Raw genomic sequence first — 14,573 nt, 5'->3', positions numbered from 1 at the left:
CCGATTAAATTCAACGAAAATTAATAAATATGGTTACGTAATTATTTACTGGCAAAGCAAAGTCATTGTTTTTACAAAGTTAAACTATAATATGTAGTTTAATAAACAAATATAAGTTTTCTTTTCTCTACGTATGCGCAGAAAATGCGGCACAAATGCAGTTACGAAGAATAGACGTAGTTAATCGCGTCTCATTGATGATTTTACGAATCGAATGAATGTCGTTTACGCGAAAAGCGTCTTTTTCTCCTACTTCTCTACAAGAGTAAACGACTACAGCGCCGTATGGTGGTCGGTGGTGGTGTTTTGACTCTTCAAGTCTTCAGGTTCTTTCGTTCGTCGAACGCACGTGAACATGGTTCTGGTAAGTTCTCGCTCCGCGAAAGTACGACGCGTACCCGTACGTATGGCAGAATCACGTGAAAATAACACCGCGCGCGGAAAGAACGCGTTTGGTTTGTCGATCGCGACGTCTCAGCCTTTTATTTTGTCTCGAGATCGCTTCGTTCGAGTTCGATTAGCACATATACCGTATGCCGTCCCTGTCCCGCTGTCTCGAACGCGTTCCACGTGTCCCGCGAAACGGTGGCAACATTATCATTAAAAGGATTGTTTTTCGCGACTTTTCAGCCGGCGAAGAAATCCAAAGGTCCGATCAGGAAGCAGGTCCTTCGGGGGAAGGGACAGAAGAAGAAAGTGTCCCTGAAGTTCACGATCGACTGCACGCATCCCGTGGAGGATAATATCATGGATGTTGCCAATTTTGTAAGTTACATGAGATTCTTTTAGCCCGTAGTCTCTTACTATTTCCCGTTTCCACGCACGAAACGTCCGCTCGCAGTTGCTCCGTCGATATCTTGAGCGTGATACACGCCTAACCTATTCTTCGCGGCGTCCTAACCTCTCTACGTATAGGAGGAGGAGGACGCTGGAGTTGCGTGACTTTGATCTTGACGCGCGCGACGTCTGTATCCTTATTCTGTACGTCTTATCGGTATCCGTATATTATTATCGCACTTTTTTACTATGTATTATATCTACACACGGACACGATAACGACTGTGACACTGTCGTTACGAGTTGCAGAGACGCAGGGCCCTTTACCTCTGTTCTGTACGTCTTAACGACGGTCGCGTTATCATTATATTGTCTTGCAGCTTCTTTACCATATATTATATCTGTGCAACGATATGTACGATAACGACACTGTTGTTGAGACGTACAGACGAGGTGTACCGCTAATATATATTATAAGACAGCACGTTTCTTTTTTTTTTTCCAGGAAAAATATTTAAACGAGAAAATCAAAGTTGGTGGGAAAATTAATAACTTTGGCAACACGGTTGTTCTGGAACGTAATAAGATGAAGCTCACCATCAACAGTGACATAGATTTCTCCAAGCGGTGAGTAACGTCGTGTTTCTTCGCGTACAACAGTCACGCGGTACATATATACACGACGGAAGGCGTTTGGATATTAAGCGATATTCGGGATCTCCGTTTGCTATCGTAAGCTATAGGAAGAGCGATATTTGCACTGATTTGGAAAAACTTTGTTGCTATAGGTATCTCAAGTATTTGACGAAGAAGTACTTGAAGAAGAACAAGTTGCGCGATTGGTTGCGAGTAGTGTCGAAGGACAAGGAAACGTATGAATTACGATACTTCCAGATTAACAGCCAGGAAGACGAAGACGAAGAAGATGCAGAATAATTCTCTTTACTTTTCTATTACAGATGCGTCTTCTGTATATATTTCTTTTAATAAAGAATAAAACCCGCGATATTCTTGCTTTTTTAAATATATATCTATAAGTGCTCCTGCTAGAAGTTATACTTATACCTATATGTAAATATTTATCGTTAACATTGATCTTGAACGTTTATAATATATTTTCTGAATATCTGGCGTTTTTAATACGCACTATTTATTTCGCGAGTGCGTCCGTATGCGTGGTCGCATGTACAAAATAATGTGTGTACTTTCACGTTTATACGTCTCATATACGTCGTTTTAAATTTCTTACGTATACGTTTATACGCATGCAACTCTCCGCGCGTATATGCACGTCGTTCGACACGAGGCCGTTTGAAGCAAAGCTCTGCACTTTCTACAAAGATATAAAAATGGTAACGTTTCGTAACGTTTAATAGACTGTTAAACTTTAAATAACGCCTTGTCGACACGCGTAATGTAAAGGTGCATGAGTTCGTGGTCGCGCTTCCACGGCAAGCGTTGCGCGTTGGTCTGGTTGTTCATAAACGCGACGTTGCAGACGTTGCTGTTACCATCTGTGCTTGTCTCGACTAAGAGCTTCGCGCGTTGGACGCATTTTCTGCCGAGGGCGTTCCTGCACTTGGTGAACTTGGCGCGGGAAATCACGTATTTACGGTTTACGGCAAACGTTCTACGTACATGATCCGCCGTTACGTAAAGACGGGCGTCGTAGATAAGCCTACGTTCTCTTTCTCGTTTTCTTCACATAAACGTACGACGTTTTAATACGTAATAATCCTCTCTTCGTATAAAAACGTAATACGTCTATCCTAAACCACGCGGAGTTTCGTTGAACGCGTCTGTAACTTTCAAGTCGACATTTGATTTTTATGATGAACGCCGTACCAGGACGAAGACACGTTTAAGTAATTAACATCGTTCGGCGCTTGAAGCTCAGCGCGTTTGTCTAAACTTGGCACGTTTATCACGCTGACGGCAAACTTTTTTCAACACGCGCGCACCATCGCGGACGTTTCGTCGACGGCGGCGGCGCGGCGAAAGGCACACGCACGATATATGATACGTTACGTCCAGAACGCGCATACCTGGTGCTGGTGACGGGGATGATCGTCAACGACGTGACGACGTTGTTCGTTGCGCCTGTGTGCGTAAATGAAGCGGAGCTCGGCCCGGCTCCCGGCTGGATCTCGTCGACGCCGAAGATGGCCGAGGAGGACGACGCGTTCGGTGCGCGGCACTCGACACGATACTTATTACAAAGTCTCTCGCGCGTTTCGGCGACGCGCCCTCGCGACTCGCGACGACAACGTCTCGACTGACGACTCTCGGACTCTCGACAACGCGCGCGCGATATCTGTATCTGCTTCGATCGCGATCGCGATCGCGAGAGACGCGCGGACGTGAGATTCGAACGGCTACTCCGCACCCGCACTCCCGTACTCCGCGACTGTCCGCGACCGCGACGACCCATTGCAAATTGCAACGGCGCGGCGCGCTCGCCGACCGACGCGCGAATTCGAAATATCGAAGGAGGCGCGAGATTGCGATTCTCGAAGCGACGCGCGACGCGCGACTGAGGAGATATCGACTTCTCGATCAGCAGCGGGATCTGGGATCTGCTCCGCGCAACTGCACCAAGCTGCACTTTCTGCGCGCGAGGAGCGCGACGCGCGCCGCCCGCCGCACGATCGCCCGTCAGAGCGAGAAAGAGAGGACGGCGGAAGGTGCGGAAGGTGCAGCCGAGGCTGCCGTACGCGCTTCGATTTATCCCGACGTTCTCGTCTCTCGTTTCCGCGCGGCCAGGCCGACAAGTTCCTTGAATAAAATCGAGCGATCTCTCACGAGAAACCGGTGATCTCTTCGACGTCATCGCTCGTTGCCGAAACAAATGAAGGGGACTGTTTTCTCGCGGCGGACGACGATCCGACTAGTGTCGGCGTCCGGCGACGGCGTGACGCGGACGGGACGCTAGCGCGCGCGCAGTGACGCACGGCCCGCACGGCGAATACGGCAATTGTCGCTTGTCGCTGCGAGCTGCGAGTCGCGAGAGTTTCGTGTTTCGTGGTTTCGCCGAGCCGAGGCCGTCGCCGTGCGCCGTTCGTGTCACGCGTCACGCAGTCACATTAGCCAAATTTAGCGACTGTCACACTGTCACGGAGAGCGAGAGTGCTCACGCGCGTCAACGAAAAGGGTGAGGGTGAGCTCTAGGGAACGCGAGTCAAGGATCGTGATCGTCGTCGTTCGTCGTTGTCGGTTGTCGCGCCGCGTGGTCCCCTCGCAGACGGGGGACAATGAAGTTCCAGTACAAGGAGGAGCACCCGTTCGAGAAGAGGAAGGCCGAGGGCGAGAAGATCCGACGGAAATACCCGGATCGAGTGCCCGTGAGTATCCTCCCCTCGTGCGTTCCGCTTTAAAAATCCCGGAGATGGCAGCTGGACGCGGAAGGAGCGTTTCGCGGACGTGGCGAAACGTGGCCTCTCGCGAGGAACGCCCGCGCCGCGCGCCGTGGCTCGCCTCGCCTCGGCGCGATCCCCTTCGGAGGATCTCAAGGTCGTCCTCGCATTCTGCGTCGCATATCGCATATCGCCTATCGCCTATCGCCCCCCGTTCGGACGAGGCGGCTTCTCTTCGGGAGACGCCTGTCTCTCTCTCTCTCTCTCCTTTTTGCGCACTTACGCAGCGAAATCGCGCTGCTCCTCGCGTACGTCCTCCCCCGCGCGCGATATTGATCTGCTTCACGACGTGCACGCGACGTGGTTAAAGGTAAACAGCATCGCGTCGCTTGCGCGTCCCCGTGGTCCCATCGTCGACGTAGACTTCGGACACGAGGAAACGCTTCTAGAAGGTTCACGCTCTTTGTCGCGTTAAATAAGTAACGCGTCGCAACATCGTCGTCCTGCTAAATCGAGCCCAACGTTGTTTTCAAAGTTGCGTCGGATGTGTGTGTACCTTTGTCAAGCGTCGTTTTATCAAGTTACCAATTTATAATAAATGACAAATAAATCAAGAAGAACTCGTAGATCGATTATACTTTGCTACGCACACGCACACGTATGTGTACTTTTAAATATATCTTACACACATACTTCGTTCGAAATATATTTCAGATTAAACGTTACGAGATAGGATCTTATAGTCATTTCGATCGTGAAAGGAAAAACACGTATCAAAGCATTCCACGTTCGTAGCGGCCGTACGTGGACGGAGTATAACACAGCAACGTCTCGTCCAAACATATGGATCTTACCTACTCTCCCTTATTACGTACGTTCTGATATAATCTTCCGCGTAACGTCTTTTCTTATTAATCTTCCTTCAACCTATATATTAAAACGCAACGTTATTCCTAATGGATCTCGCGCGACTTCCACGGTCGTACGCGTGATTGTTAGAAAGAAAGAATACGCGTGTTTATCTTCGCTGCGCATGACGCAGCGATCACATGACGGCAATTTCAGCAGCGAACGTACCTCCCGTTCCGCGATGCACACGCGTTCACCAGGTTCACCAGATCCACGCACAGGACTCGCGCCTGAGTCCTGTTATTCAACAGTTGGACGCGTTTCAAAGTCTCTCTCACGCACGGTATTAACTGCAGCGAGCCAGAGACGTAAGCCTTGTTTAATATTTTGTTGTTAGGCTTATTGTTAGCATGGGCTGAACGTCACGTTTCCACGTCCGCGAACACGGCCCTTAACGCAAAGCTGCGGAGCGTGCGTTTTTTCGCTGTGTTGTGTGTTGTGGCGACTAATTAAGACACTTTCCTATTGTTGTCAACTAATATTACATAAATGTTGTTGTAGGTAATAGTCGAGAAGGCGCCTAAAGCCAAAATCAGTGACCTGGACAAGCAAAAGTACTTGGTACCCTCTGATTTGACCGTCGGCCAGTTTTACTTTTTAATTCGTAAGAGGATTCATTTACGTCCCGAGGATGCCCTATTCTTCTTCGTCAACAACATCATTCCTCCGACAAGCGCCACCATGGGCTCTCTTTATGCGGTACGTAGTATGAATATTATTACGGACGTATGTAACGAGTGAGATGCTTCGCGTTTGACGTTTCGTCGACCGCTCTAATCTCGTCAAACGTTTCAACAGGAACATCACGAAGAGGACTTCTTCCTTTATATAGCGTATAGCGATGAGAACGTATACGGTCACTAAACCCCAGCAGGATGAGCAAACCACCAAAACGACAAGGGCGTCAGCAACAAAAATCATCTACCAACGTAGTCCTCATAGACGCTTTCGAAAAACCGAGCATACCAAATTACAACTATCGATATACTTTGTGTGAACGTTTATGTCTCGATACTGCACACTTGCTTCTTTCAAAAACAAACTACACAGCTATATATTTGGATGATAAAAAAAAATGCTTGTCGATTCCATTCTTTCTTTGCCACCTGAGAGGACTTTAGTTTACCGTATGATGTAAGACCAACTAAATTGTGCAGACGTATGTGATCATGTAATGTCTAGCCTGGCCACTCAAAAAAAAAAAATAAATAAATAAAGAAACAAAAGAGAAAAAAAATTTCCCAAAAAGTATTTGTATTGCCAAATATCGCTAATATTCTCACAACGTACGTTTCACTGCACATTAATAATCATGTTTCCCGAGAATAGTAACTATCGTATCATTATAAATTCCAAGTGTGGTATAGACGACAGAATTCTATACGTGATATCATTTTCAACACCATAGATTAATGTTGTATTATACATAATTTTGACGTTATTTACGTAATGAAAGGACGAAGAGAACGTGTTGGATATGCGAGCGAGACAACGTTTCTGTAATATCTTGAAAATGTAAGGCCAATAAAAAAAAATTTTAAAACGACGAGAACACGGCTAAGTATTTTCTGTTCTTAAATATTATTTTCCTCTTGGTTTAATGTTAGCTCCTTTTAATAGAATCCGCTTGATCCAGTTGTTGACAAGTCGTGACGTTGCTATCAATACTTGTCGCAGACTTGTTTTGCCCGCGTACATCCTAAATTTTTTATTTGTTTGTCCCGAGCACGCTCAATGTATGCGAACGAAGACAGTAGTCAAACTCCTTTCTATCGACCAAGTAGCAGCTTGAATACCATGGAACCGGCGAGTTTCGAGAAAAATGATACAAACGTCAACGTTACTGTTGATAGATATATTAGTCCATTGTATAATCTTTCGCAAGAAGATAGCAGCTGGATCGTCACGAGCTCCTTTATGATTCTTACAATGCAAACAGGTAAAATACGAAGACGCGAATATCTTTCCCGAAAAATGTGACGTCGTCTCTCTTTCCGTAACTGTTTAAGATATATAAACTATTACTATATTTTATTCTTCTGCACGCGAGTACGTTACGTCTCTTATAAACTCCATAGGTTTCGGAATGTTGGAGTCCGGCTGTGTATCTGTGAAAAATGAAGTCAATATCATGATGAAGAATGTGGTCGATATATCTCTCGGCGGTCTGACTTACTGGATGTTTGGATTCGGATTTAGCTTTGGCATGAGTGAGCCCAACAACCCTCTAATCGGTATCGGAGGTCTATTCGTAGATCCTTCCGTCGGCGACGAATATATGGGTGGGATTTGCGCCGCATTTTTATTTCAATTGAGCTTCGCCACCACTTCTACGACCATCGTTAGCGGTGCTATGGCAGAACGGTATATTATCTTCGCTAATGCGATATATCGGGGATGTAAGTCACGCGTCACACGTTTGACACGTTTGCATTTCTAGATGTAACTTCAAGGCGTATTGCGTCTTCTCGTTTCTGAATACTATCGTGTACTGCTTGCCAGCCGGATGGGTGTGGGGTGATCACGGTTTCCTGAACCGCATGGGGGTCGTTGATATTGCTGGCTCAGGCCCGGTGCATCTTGTCGGCGGTATTTCAGGTAGTAATCATTGCCAGATGATCAACGATAAACTGATAAATATTTCACGCGATAAACGCATTACGTTGCCTGTTTATTTATACAGCTCTAGCTTGCGCTATCATGCTCGGTCCCAGAATAGGCAGATACGACAACGGCATCGATCCCCTACCGCTCGGATGCCCAGTCAATGCTATTATGGGGCTGTTCGTGTTGTGGTAAAGCACGCGTAGCGTATCGCGCGACGTAAAGTTACAGCAATAAGTTACAGAATAGAAAAAAAGGGAATATTAATTGTAGGTGGGGCTGGTTAGCATTCAACAGTGGTAGTACTTATGGGGTAACTGGTGCTCAGTGGCAGTACGCCGCTCGAGCGGCTGTTGCCACGATGATAGCCAGTATGGGGGGTGGTCTGGTCGGTTTGGGATTCAGCTTGACCAATCCGAACGGAATTGATATCCTTAGCCAGATAAACGGTGTTCTTGGGGCACTGGTGGCAGTTACCGGTACGTGCTTAATTAAAATATAGTAAAGACTGAAATACTGCGATGAACCGCGCGTCTCAAGCGTTAATGTTGCGGGTGTTTAGGTGGGTGTTTCCTCTATAAAGGCTGGGAAGCGATGATAGTCGGGATGGTAGGTGGTTTTATCACGTGTATCGTAATGCCAGTGTTAGACAAAATTCACATAGACGATCCTGTTGGAGCAGCCGCCACTCACGGTGCGTTTATGTTAATTCCATTGACATGTCCAATTTTTACAAGTTTCTTTCACTCTCTTCATCGCGATAATATAAACACTCGCGCATTTCTTTTAAATATAGGCGCAAGTGGTATCTGGGGAGTTATCGCGATCGGTTTATTTGCTGATAATCCAATTCCGCTTGATACCACAAATGGAAGGAAGGGCTTGTTCAAAGGTTCGTACAATATGATTTCGCGTATTTTTCTCATTCCGCGTCACATGCATGAATTCTTTCTCGTAGGAGGCGGCTGGTATCTATTAGGAGTACAAAGCTTATCTGTACTTTGTTTAGGGGTTTGGAGTTTTGTCAGCTCTATCGTATTGCTATGGGTATTATGACTTTGTTCTAAAAAAAAAAAGTATATATAAATAATACTTGTAATACATGAGATGCAAGTAATACCTGTCTTTTTCGTAGATAATAAATAAAATAATACCAATTAGAATGTCAGTTTATGAAGAAGTACTCGGAGCAGATCTCGTAGAGCATAGAATACGTCATTCACAGGTACGACGTTCCTTAATAACTTAATTTTTTAAGCAGTTTGAACTTTTAACACGCTGTCTAACTTATGTGAGTGCTTGCTGCAGATAGGTGTGAGTCGTGCCATGTCAGCGCTTCGACCGTTTAGTATGGAGAAGCAACTAAGGAACGTACCTCCCATAGGCATGAATCCTGGTAAGACAGAAAACCCGTTCCCTTGTTTGTGATGTAAACCTGTGCCGAAATGTATAATAACGCGCACTTTTGATACAGGTCATGAGTTATTTCTTGTTCAGCATAGAAAAAAGAAATTGGCAAATTTTTCAAAGTCTGATAAGCGTCACGTGTCAAAGAAGCTGGTGACGAAAAATTCCCAGATCAGGACGATTGCGGACTCTTCCGCGCTAACCGCAGAAGCGAAACCGCAGTTTGCGTGGATAGATTAGATTTAAAAAACGAATACACAAACTTATATCGGTACTTGGTGTCAGAGATGTGAATTTATTACAAATGTATAAACATGGACACGTGCACATTCTAATGTTGTCGTATTCTAATACGCCCAACCAATGTGTGTGTGTGTGTGTGTGTGTGTGCGCGCGCGAGAGGGGCACACATTTCTTAATAAATACTTAAATTTTTACGCATTCATACCTATAAATATTGATCGCTGACACACATGCACGCACACACACGACACAGAGATAAATGAACATGATAAATGGATCACAGACAAACTGAATTTTAACACGATGCTTAGCCAGTGGCACAAATATGGTTTCAATCGAATAAATTAGTTACGCGTCCATGACACACGATAAGATAATGCTTGTTATTATAGGAAATAAAATATTTCGATAAATATCTTCCTTATTATCTTTCATATATCAAAGATGTGTATACCAGATGTTCTACTTCTGGTTTTTGTATATTGGCAGGAACTGTTCCTGGAGACCATATTAAGTATATATTCACAAAATACCATTCTCCCTTTGCCTTTGCCTTTCAGATATTGTACTGATACATATTGAGAATATTTACACGTTCATTGTATTTTCGTGATATTTCTTTCGATTTTCTATTCTAAAAATGCTTGATACTTAATAACTAAATTTAGAAAATCGAACTGCATACATGTATGAATAGTAATATTCTAGAGATGCAAGACTAGAGTATCACACGTCTTTTGGAGGGCATAATATGTAGACGAAATGTCGCGTATCTTTGTAATTTTCTTCGTATAATACTTGATTTCTATGGCGATCATTAATTGAGAGTATGGAGATGAGCTTAATAATTATATTCAACATATAAAAATGTATCTAAAAGATTAGCACACTATCGATTCCTACATTATTTCAAATGCATTCCTTCTATAAGAGCGATATAAATATCTATGTCTAAATTTATCCTATAAATACGACGCTACGTGAAGGGGAAACTTATTAATTACGTGTAACGTGTACGTTTATGGAACACAATAGGTTGAGTACTTGAAACTATATCGTTATTATATACTGCTCGACGCCCACTGAGACACTTCTGTAGGAAGACCAGGATACGTCTTCACAGCCTCAATAACTTGCTGCGATGTTAATGTAAATTTGTAATATTGATATTCTTTTTCAAACTTTGTATTCGTATTTCCAACTGGCAGCAAGATCTCCAAGTTCTATAGAATATATATAATATATATGTATTATCCATCTTTTCTTTATTCGAGAACCTAATTCGAGAAAAATAATTTCAATATAGAAGCATTTCTTACCTTGATGTGCTCAAAAGCTTTCATGATAACCGGTCTCTGGACAGATTGTACAGAGGACGTCTGATTCACAAACTTCATGTAGCGATTGTATATCGCCTCGAACGTCAATGGTTCACCATCATAAATCTCCGTTTCATGTTTCATCGCTATTATCTGAGTGATAATATTGAGATATAGATATTTCTTTCACTACCAAATAAAATTAGAAAGTCAAAAACGTACCAGACACATCTCTAAAATGGACAATCCTTCGAGCATCAACAACTTGTCATCCTCCGAAAAGATTTTACTCGCTTCCACAAAATCATTCACTTCCACGTTCTGATGCTTCTCTGATAACGTCGAGACAGCTACCGCGAGAAACGTTCTAAAGCTCCTCTCGCTCACATCGATATGATACATTCTCTTGAGTAAATTCACCATCGTAACATTGGCAGTCAAACTCTTAATATAGTCGTTCCACATAGAACCGAATTGCGGATCTATTGTACAGTCATCATATTGCTGCTCCACTTTATTTACATTCTCATCGTCAGGCAAGCTGAGGAGGTTCCGAAAGAGTTCCAGACGATCGTCAAACGCGGACATTGGTTGTTCCGAGGACGACGTATCGCCAGGAAATAAAAATATCTGGCGATGCGAGAATCTCGACTTGACTCTCTTCTCCAGCAGCTCCATGACGTCTAATCTACAGCTTATCCCTAGTACACATATCGGAACCTACAAACGTGAAAGAAAATTATTACACTTTTCTTTATCTCGATACGATACGATTTAAACATTTACCTGTGCAGATTGAGCAACGTCAAACAGATTATATAACAATGTCTGATTGTGATGGCCGCAAAACAGATCGAACTCATCGAGCACGAAGATGACTGGCTTGGAGCGGTTTTTATCGCCAGATTTCAAGCAATCTAAGAGGAAGCTTAGATTTTCTGCAAACGTACCGAAAACCTTATCGCCAACCACGTTTTCTAATTGCATCTGACGAGTTAGATCTTTGAGCGCTAAACGATCGTCAGTATGTACTAGCCCATTAAGGTTCACTATTAGCGCATTATCCTTAAAACTTTTTAAAGCAGACAACTCCTTTAAAACGCTATTAACAAGCTGAAACGTACATATAAGTCCTTATCAGTACCTACAATACAGAGTATGTACAATACACAATACAATACAATATATTTTGTATGATATCATAAAGGATACGTTATACCGTTGTTTTGCCGCTGCCTCTAGGTCCAACCAACAAGACGGACGTGCTCTCGCCTACTTCAACGGTACGTTTCACTAAATCCAGCACGTTTAGCCGCTCGTTAACGTGATGCCTGAACTTTGTTTCGGGACACATTATTTTACGCTTCAAGTACTTTCGCGTGAGCAGTATCATATTGTCTTGGAAGTCGATTGCCATATTTTTCTTCTTGCTCATCGTGTTCTTGTTCTTACTGATGGTCTTTAACAGTCTTGAACTACTTGTCTTGACAAAACACGTGGAAGACCTGCACGCGATGGAGAATTTATTTTTAAGATACTTAAAGATACTCGCTCTTAGTCTAAACTAACGTTCTAAATTCTAAACTAAGCAAAATGTTTAAAAATACAGCGCGTATAATCAGAAAACATAACCCGATCGTCTCGAATGGAATTCGACGACACTAAAAACACATCTTTTGCGTCAACTTACGCGAGTCGTCGAGCCTTCAATATTCGGTCGATGACGTCGGCCACGTATTTTGACGCGATGAATAACGCGGGACGAACAGCGGAGAAAAGTGGAGAGCAGTGGAGAGGAGACAACCCGGCCGCGGGCAAGAGAGTCGAACGAAAGGGTCGGAGGGGAGGGTCGATGTTTACGTGCGTCCCGTGTCCCGTGTCCCGTGTCCCGTGCGCCTGCCTAGTGCCTACCAGTATTTACGCTTTAAACAAACATGGACGACGCGATTCAGGAGCCGGAGCGGAAAAACTGCACTTTTCTATTTAAAAGACGCAAAATCCGCAGTAATGCCACGAGAAAGCGGAAAGAAGCAGACGGCAGCGATGGTGAGTCCTCATTAATAAACGTTAATTTAAGTGCACGCTACCTGGACATCGCATTTACTTGTCGGATAAGTCTAGTCTAGCCTGACTCAAGTTTTAGGTTATGTGTAAAAAGACGTCGTGTAGATAAACGTTTGTATTACGTCCTACGTAGATAGCAGCGAGGATGAGACTACGGTGATTAAGAAGGACAAGAAGCAGGATGATCACAATCCCATGATACAAAGCGTGAGTATTTATCGCACCGCGATGGAGACGCGTAACCTCTCCCCTCTTGGGCCATTTAACGTGCGCATTAAAGTACCAGCAACTCCGTACTTGATTGAATTCCGTATAAGATAACGTTGTGCGATATTATAAAAGTTCAGCTTGTGTGATCCCTGTTTTCTAGACAAACGTGAAAAGGCATCAGGAGAAGATCAGTTGCGACGTCGATGATAGCAGCGAGGATGATAGCAGAGTAACTGTGTTGTATAAAAGCAACAGAACGGCTCTACCGGCCGGCCCGAGTGACCAAGGAGCGACGGCTATTCTTGAGACGGAAACGGAGAAAGACAGGGATGCGCAGGCACTGTTTGAGAAGGCTCAGAAAATAAACGAGGTATATTTTGAGCAAACACGTCGCCAAGTACATCGACCGAGTTTGAACGTGACTTATTTATGTCTATTTCTATCGACGCAGATTAATTTTAATCTCGATTTAACTTACCTTTCATTCTTTTCTAGTTCTAAAGTTAGAAAGTAAGTTAAACCGAGATTAAAGTTAATCTGCATTGGTAGAAATGGACTTTGGAAAGGTAAAGGGTAATGACACCTCTCTCTATCTCGATTTTCAGGAATTAAAGGGGAAGGATGATGATAAGATTTATAGGGGCTTGAACAATTACACGCAGTACTATAAAAAGAGAGATACCGCAGCTGGAAATGCGTCCAGCGGTATGGTGCGCAAGGGACCAATTCGAGCACCGTCTAATCTTAGAGCAACGGTGAGATGGGACTATCAACCTGACATATGCAAGGATTACAAAGAGACTGGCTTCTGTGGTTTCGGAGGCATGTGCCATCATTTTAATTAGTCTTTCCAAATAAATGTACCATGTTTTAATTGGATTTGTATTAATACAAATCCTTTTTCTGTTGCACAGATAGCTGTAAGTTCTTACACGATCGGTCGGATTACAAATTGGGATGGCAATTGGAAAGAGAAGCCGCTACCGGCGAATATAACAACAGTGGGGACGAAGATGATAAAAAGTACGAGATTGACAGCGATGAGGACAACTTGCCGTTTAAATGTTTTATTTGCAGAAACAGTTTCACAGATCCTGTTGTTACCAAGTATGATTATATTTAAGTATATTCAATCGCTAACTTTTTCTCAACGCTTTTAATGTCTTTGATGACAATGATGACTAAACCGCTATTTCTTTTAGATGCAAGCATTACTTTTGTGAAAAATGTGCTTTGGAGCAGTATAGGAAAAGTACACGATGTTATATCTGCAATACCCAGACCAACGGCACCTTTAATCCAGCAAAGGAACTTATTGCGCGAACTAAAATGGAAGACAAGGCAGCGACTGCAGCAAGCGAGGACTCCGATGAAGATTAATAAAATTTTTTACAAACGTACTTCTGTTTCTACAATCTTGTAACAAATAATTGAAATAATATTATAATATGAAGAATTTTAACGAACTATGGATATTGATGTATAGACAGTTTTAAAAAATCATCGATACAATATGTTTATGGATTTTCTAGGATTTATGGTGAGTAAATGATCCTACAATTCTCCGAATCGTATTTTTCTGAACGCTCCATCGAACGGTAGAAACTTTTTTTTAGGCATCTTATATGAATACTGCAGGTTAATAAAGATATGTACATACATACGTATATGCTTTTATATATATATA

General features: G+C 43.4%; 5 protein-coding genes across 7 annotated transcripts; 4 read left to right on the top strand and 1 right to left on the bottom strand.

Moving 5' to 3' along the window:
* The first annotated feature begins 262 nt into the window (after positions 1-262).
* Positions 263-1,785, top strand: LOC112456462 (60S ribosomal protein L22-like). Its single transcript, XM_025019005.1, has 4 exons — positions 263-364; positions 631-765; positions 1,283-1,404; positions 1,566-1,785. The coding sequence occupies exons 1-4, from the start codon at positions 356-358 to the stop codon at positions 1,711-1,713; spliced, it is 414 nt and encodes a 137-aa protein (XP_024874773.1). The 5' UTR covers positions 263-355; the 3' UTR covers positions 1,714-1,785.
* A 1,935-nt stretch (positions 1,786-3,720) lies between these two features.
* Positions 3,721-6,585, top strand: LOC112456464 (gamma-aminobutyric acid receptor-associated protein). The gene is made up of 3 exons (XM_025019008.1): positions 3,721-4,118; positions 5,541-5,738; positions 5,838-6,585. The coding sequence occupies exons 1-3, from the start codon at positions 4,029-4,031 to the stop codon at positions 5,901-5,903; spliced, it is 354 nt and encodes a 117-aa protein (XP_024874776.1). The 5' UTR covers positions 3,721-4,028; the 3' UTR covers positions 5,904-6,585.
* A 165-nt stretch (positions 6,586-6,750) lies between these two features.
* Positions 6,751-9,309, top strand: LOC112456458 (putative ammonium transporter 2). The gene is made up of 11 exons (XM_025018995.1): positions 6,751-6,978; positions 7,118-7,403; positions 7,480-7,637; positions 7,723-7,834; positions 7,917-8,122; positions 8,206-8,337; positions 8,440-8,535; positions 8,602-8,690; positions 8,779-8,868; positions 8,952-9,039; positions 9,118-9,309. Exons 1-11 carry the CDS (start codon positions 6,774-6,776, stop codon positions 9,288-9,290), a joined length of 1,635 nt encoding a protein of 544 aa, XP_024874763.1. The 5' UTR covers positions 6,751-6,773; the 3' UTR covers positions 9,291-9,309.
* Positions 9,310-9,532: 223 nt separating this feature from the next.
* On the bottom strand, positions 9,533-12,389 carry LOC112456459 (origin recognition complex subunit 4). The gene is made up of 6 exons (XM_025018996.1): positions 12,303-12,389; positions 11,832-12,117; positions 11,399-11,725; positions 10,835-11,332; positions 10,613-10,765; positions 9,533-10,516 (listed from the first exon to the last, which is right to left on the bottom strand). Exons 2-6 carry the CDS (start codon positions 12,045-12,047, stop codon positions 10,355-10,357), a joined length of 1,356 nt encoding a protein of 451 aa, XP_024874764.1. The 5' UTR covers positions 12,048-12,117; positions 12,303-12,389; the 3' UTR covers positions 9,533-10,354.
* A 55-nt stretch (positions 12,390-12,444) lies between these two features.
* Positions 12,445-14,546, top strand: LOC112456460 (RING finger protein 113A). Of its 3 annotated transcripts, none has more exons than XM_025018997.1 (6): positions 12,445-12,658; positions 12,810-12,883; positions 13,047-13,256; positions 13,492-13,708; positions 13,801-13,993; positions 14,089-14,546. In XM_025018997.1, exons 1-6 carry the CDS (start codon positions 12,547-12,549, stop codon positions 14,264-14,266), a joined length of 984 nt encoding a protein of 327 aa, XP_024874765.1. In that variant the 5' UTR covers positions 12,445-12,546; the 3' UTR covers positions 14,267-14,546. The 3 variants fall into 3 exon arrangements, with proteins under 3 accessions (XP_024874765.1, XP_024874766.1, XP_024874767.1); XM_025018998.1 differs by having other exon boundaries at positions 12,568-12,658; positions 12,750-12,883; XM_025018999.1 differs by having other exon boundaries at positions 12,578-12,658; positions 12,756-12,883.
* Positions 14,547-14,573: the final 27 nt, after the last annotated feature.

Source organism: Temnothorax curvispinosus, unplaced genomic scaffold (genome assembly GCF_003070985.1).
Source record: "Temnothorax curvispinosus isolate PA1 unplaced genomic scaffold, ASM307098v1 QBEX01006881.1, whole genome shotgun sequence".
NCBI lineage: Eukaryota > Metazoa > Arthropoda > Insecta > Hymenoptera > Formicidae > Temnothorax > Temnothorax curvispinosus.
This window is presented reverse-complemented; position numbering and strand designations above follow the sequence as displayed.

Excerpts from the sequence above, each read along its gene's own strand:
- LOC112456462 (XM_025019005.1), top strand. Across the intron at positions 766-1,282 it reads TCATGGATGTTGCCAATTTT|GAAAAATATTTAAACGAGAA; the intron begins GTAAGTTACATG and ends TTTTTTTTCCAG. Across the intron at positions 1,405-1,565 it reads GACATAGATTTCTCCAAGCG|GTATCTCAAGTATTTGACGA; the intron begins GTGAGTAACGTC and ends TTGTTGCTATAG.
- LOC112456464 (XM_025019008.1), top strand. The coding sequence starts at position 4,029 with ATGAAGTTCCAGTACAAGGAGGAGCACCCGTTCGAGAAGAGGAAGGCC. Across the intron at positions 4,119-5,540 it reads AATACCCGGATCGAGTGCCC|GTAATAGTCGAGAAGGCGCC; the intron begins GTGAGTATCCTC and ends ATGTTGTTGTAG. Across the intron at positions 5,739-5,837 it reads CCATGGGCTCTCTTTATGCG|GAACATCACGAAGAGGACTT; the intron begins GTACGTAGTATG and ends ACGTTTCAACAG.
- LOC112456458 (XM_025018995.1), top strand. The coding sequence starts at position 6,774 with ATGTATGCGAACGAAGACAGTAGTCAAACTCCTTTCTATCGACCAAGT. Across the intron at positions 6,979-7,117 it reads GATTCTTACAATGCAAACAG|GTTTCGGAATGTTGGAGTCC; the intron begins GTAAAATACGAA and ends TAAACTCCATAG. Across the intron at positions 8,691-8,778 it reads GCTCTATCGTATTGCTATGG|ATAATAAATAAAATAATACC; the intron begins GTATTATGACTT and ends TCTTTTTCGTAG.
- LOC112456459 (XM_025018996.1), bottom strand. The coding sequence starts at position 12,047 with ATGAGCAAGAAGAAAAATATGGCAATCGACTTCCAAGACAATATGATA. Across the intron at positions 11,333-11,398 it reads ACGTTGCTCAATCTGCACAG|GTTCCGATATGTGTACTAGG; the intron begins GTAAATGTTTAA and ends TCACGTTTGTAG. Across the intron at positions 10,517-10,612 it reads AAGCTTTTGAGCACATCAAG|AACTTGGAGATCTTGCTGCC; the intron begins GTAAGAAATGCT and ends TATATTCTATAG.
- LOC112456460 (XM_025018997.1), top strand. The coding sequence starts at position 12,547 with ATGGACGACGCGATTCAGGAGCCGGAGCGGAAAAACTGCACTTTTCTA. Across the intron at positions 13,257-13,491 it reads AGGCTCAGAAAATAAACGAG|GAATTAAAGGGGAAGGATGA; the intron begins GTATATTTTGAG and ends CTCGATTTTCAG. Across the intron at positions 13,994-14,088 it reads ACAGATCCTGTTGTTACCAA|ATGCAAGCATTACTTTTGTG; the intron begins GTATGATTATAT and ends TATTTCTTTTAG.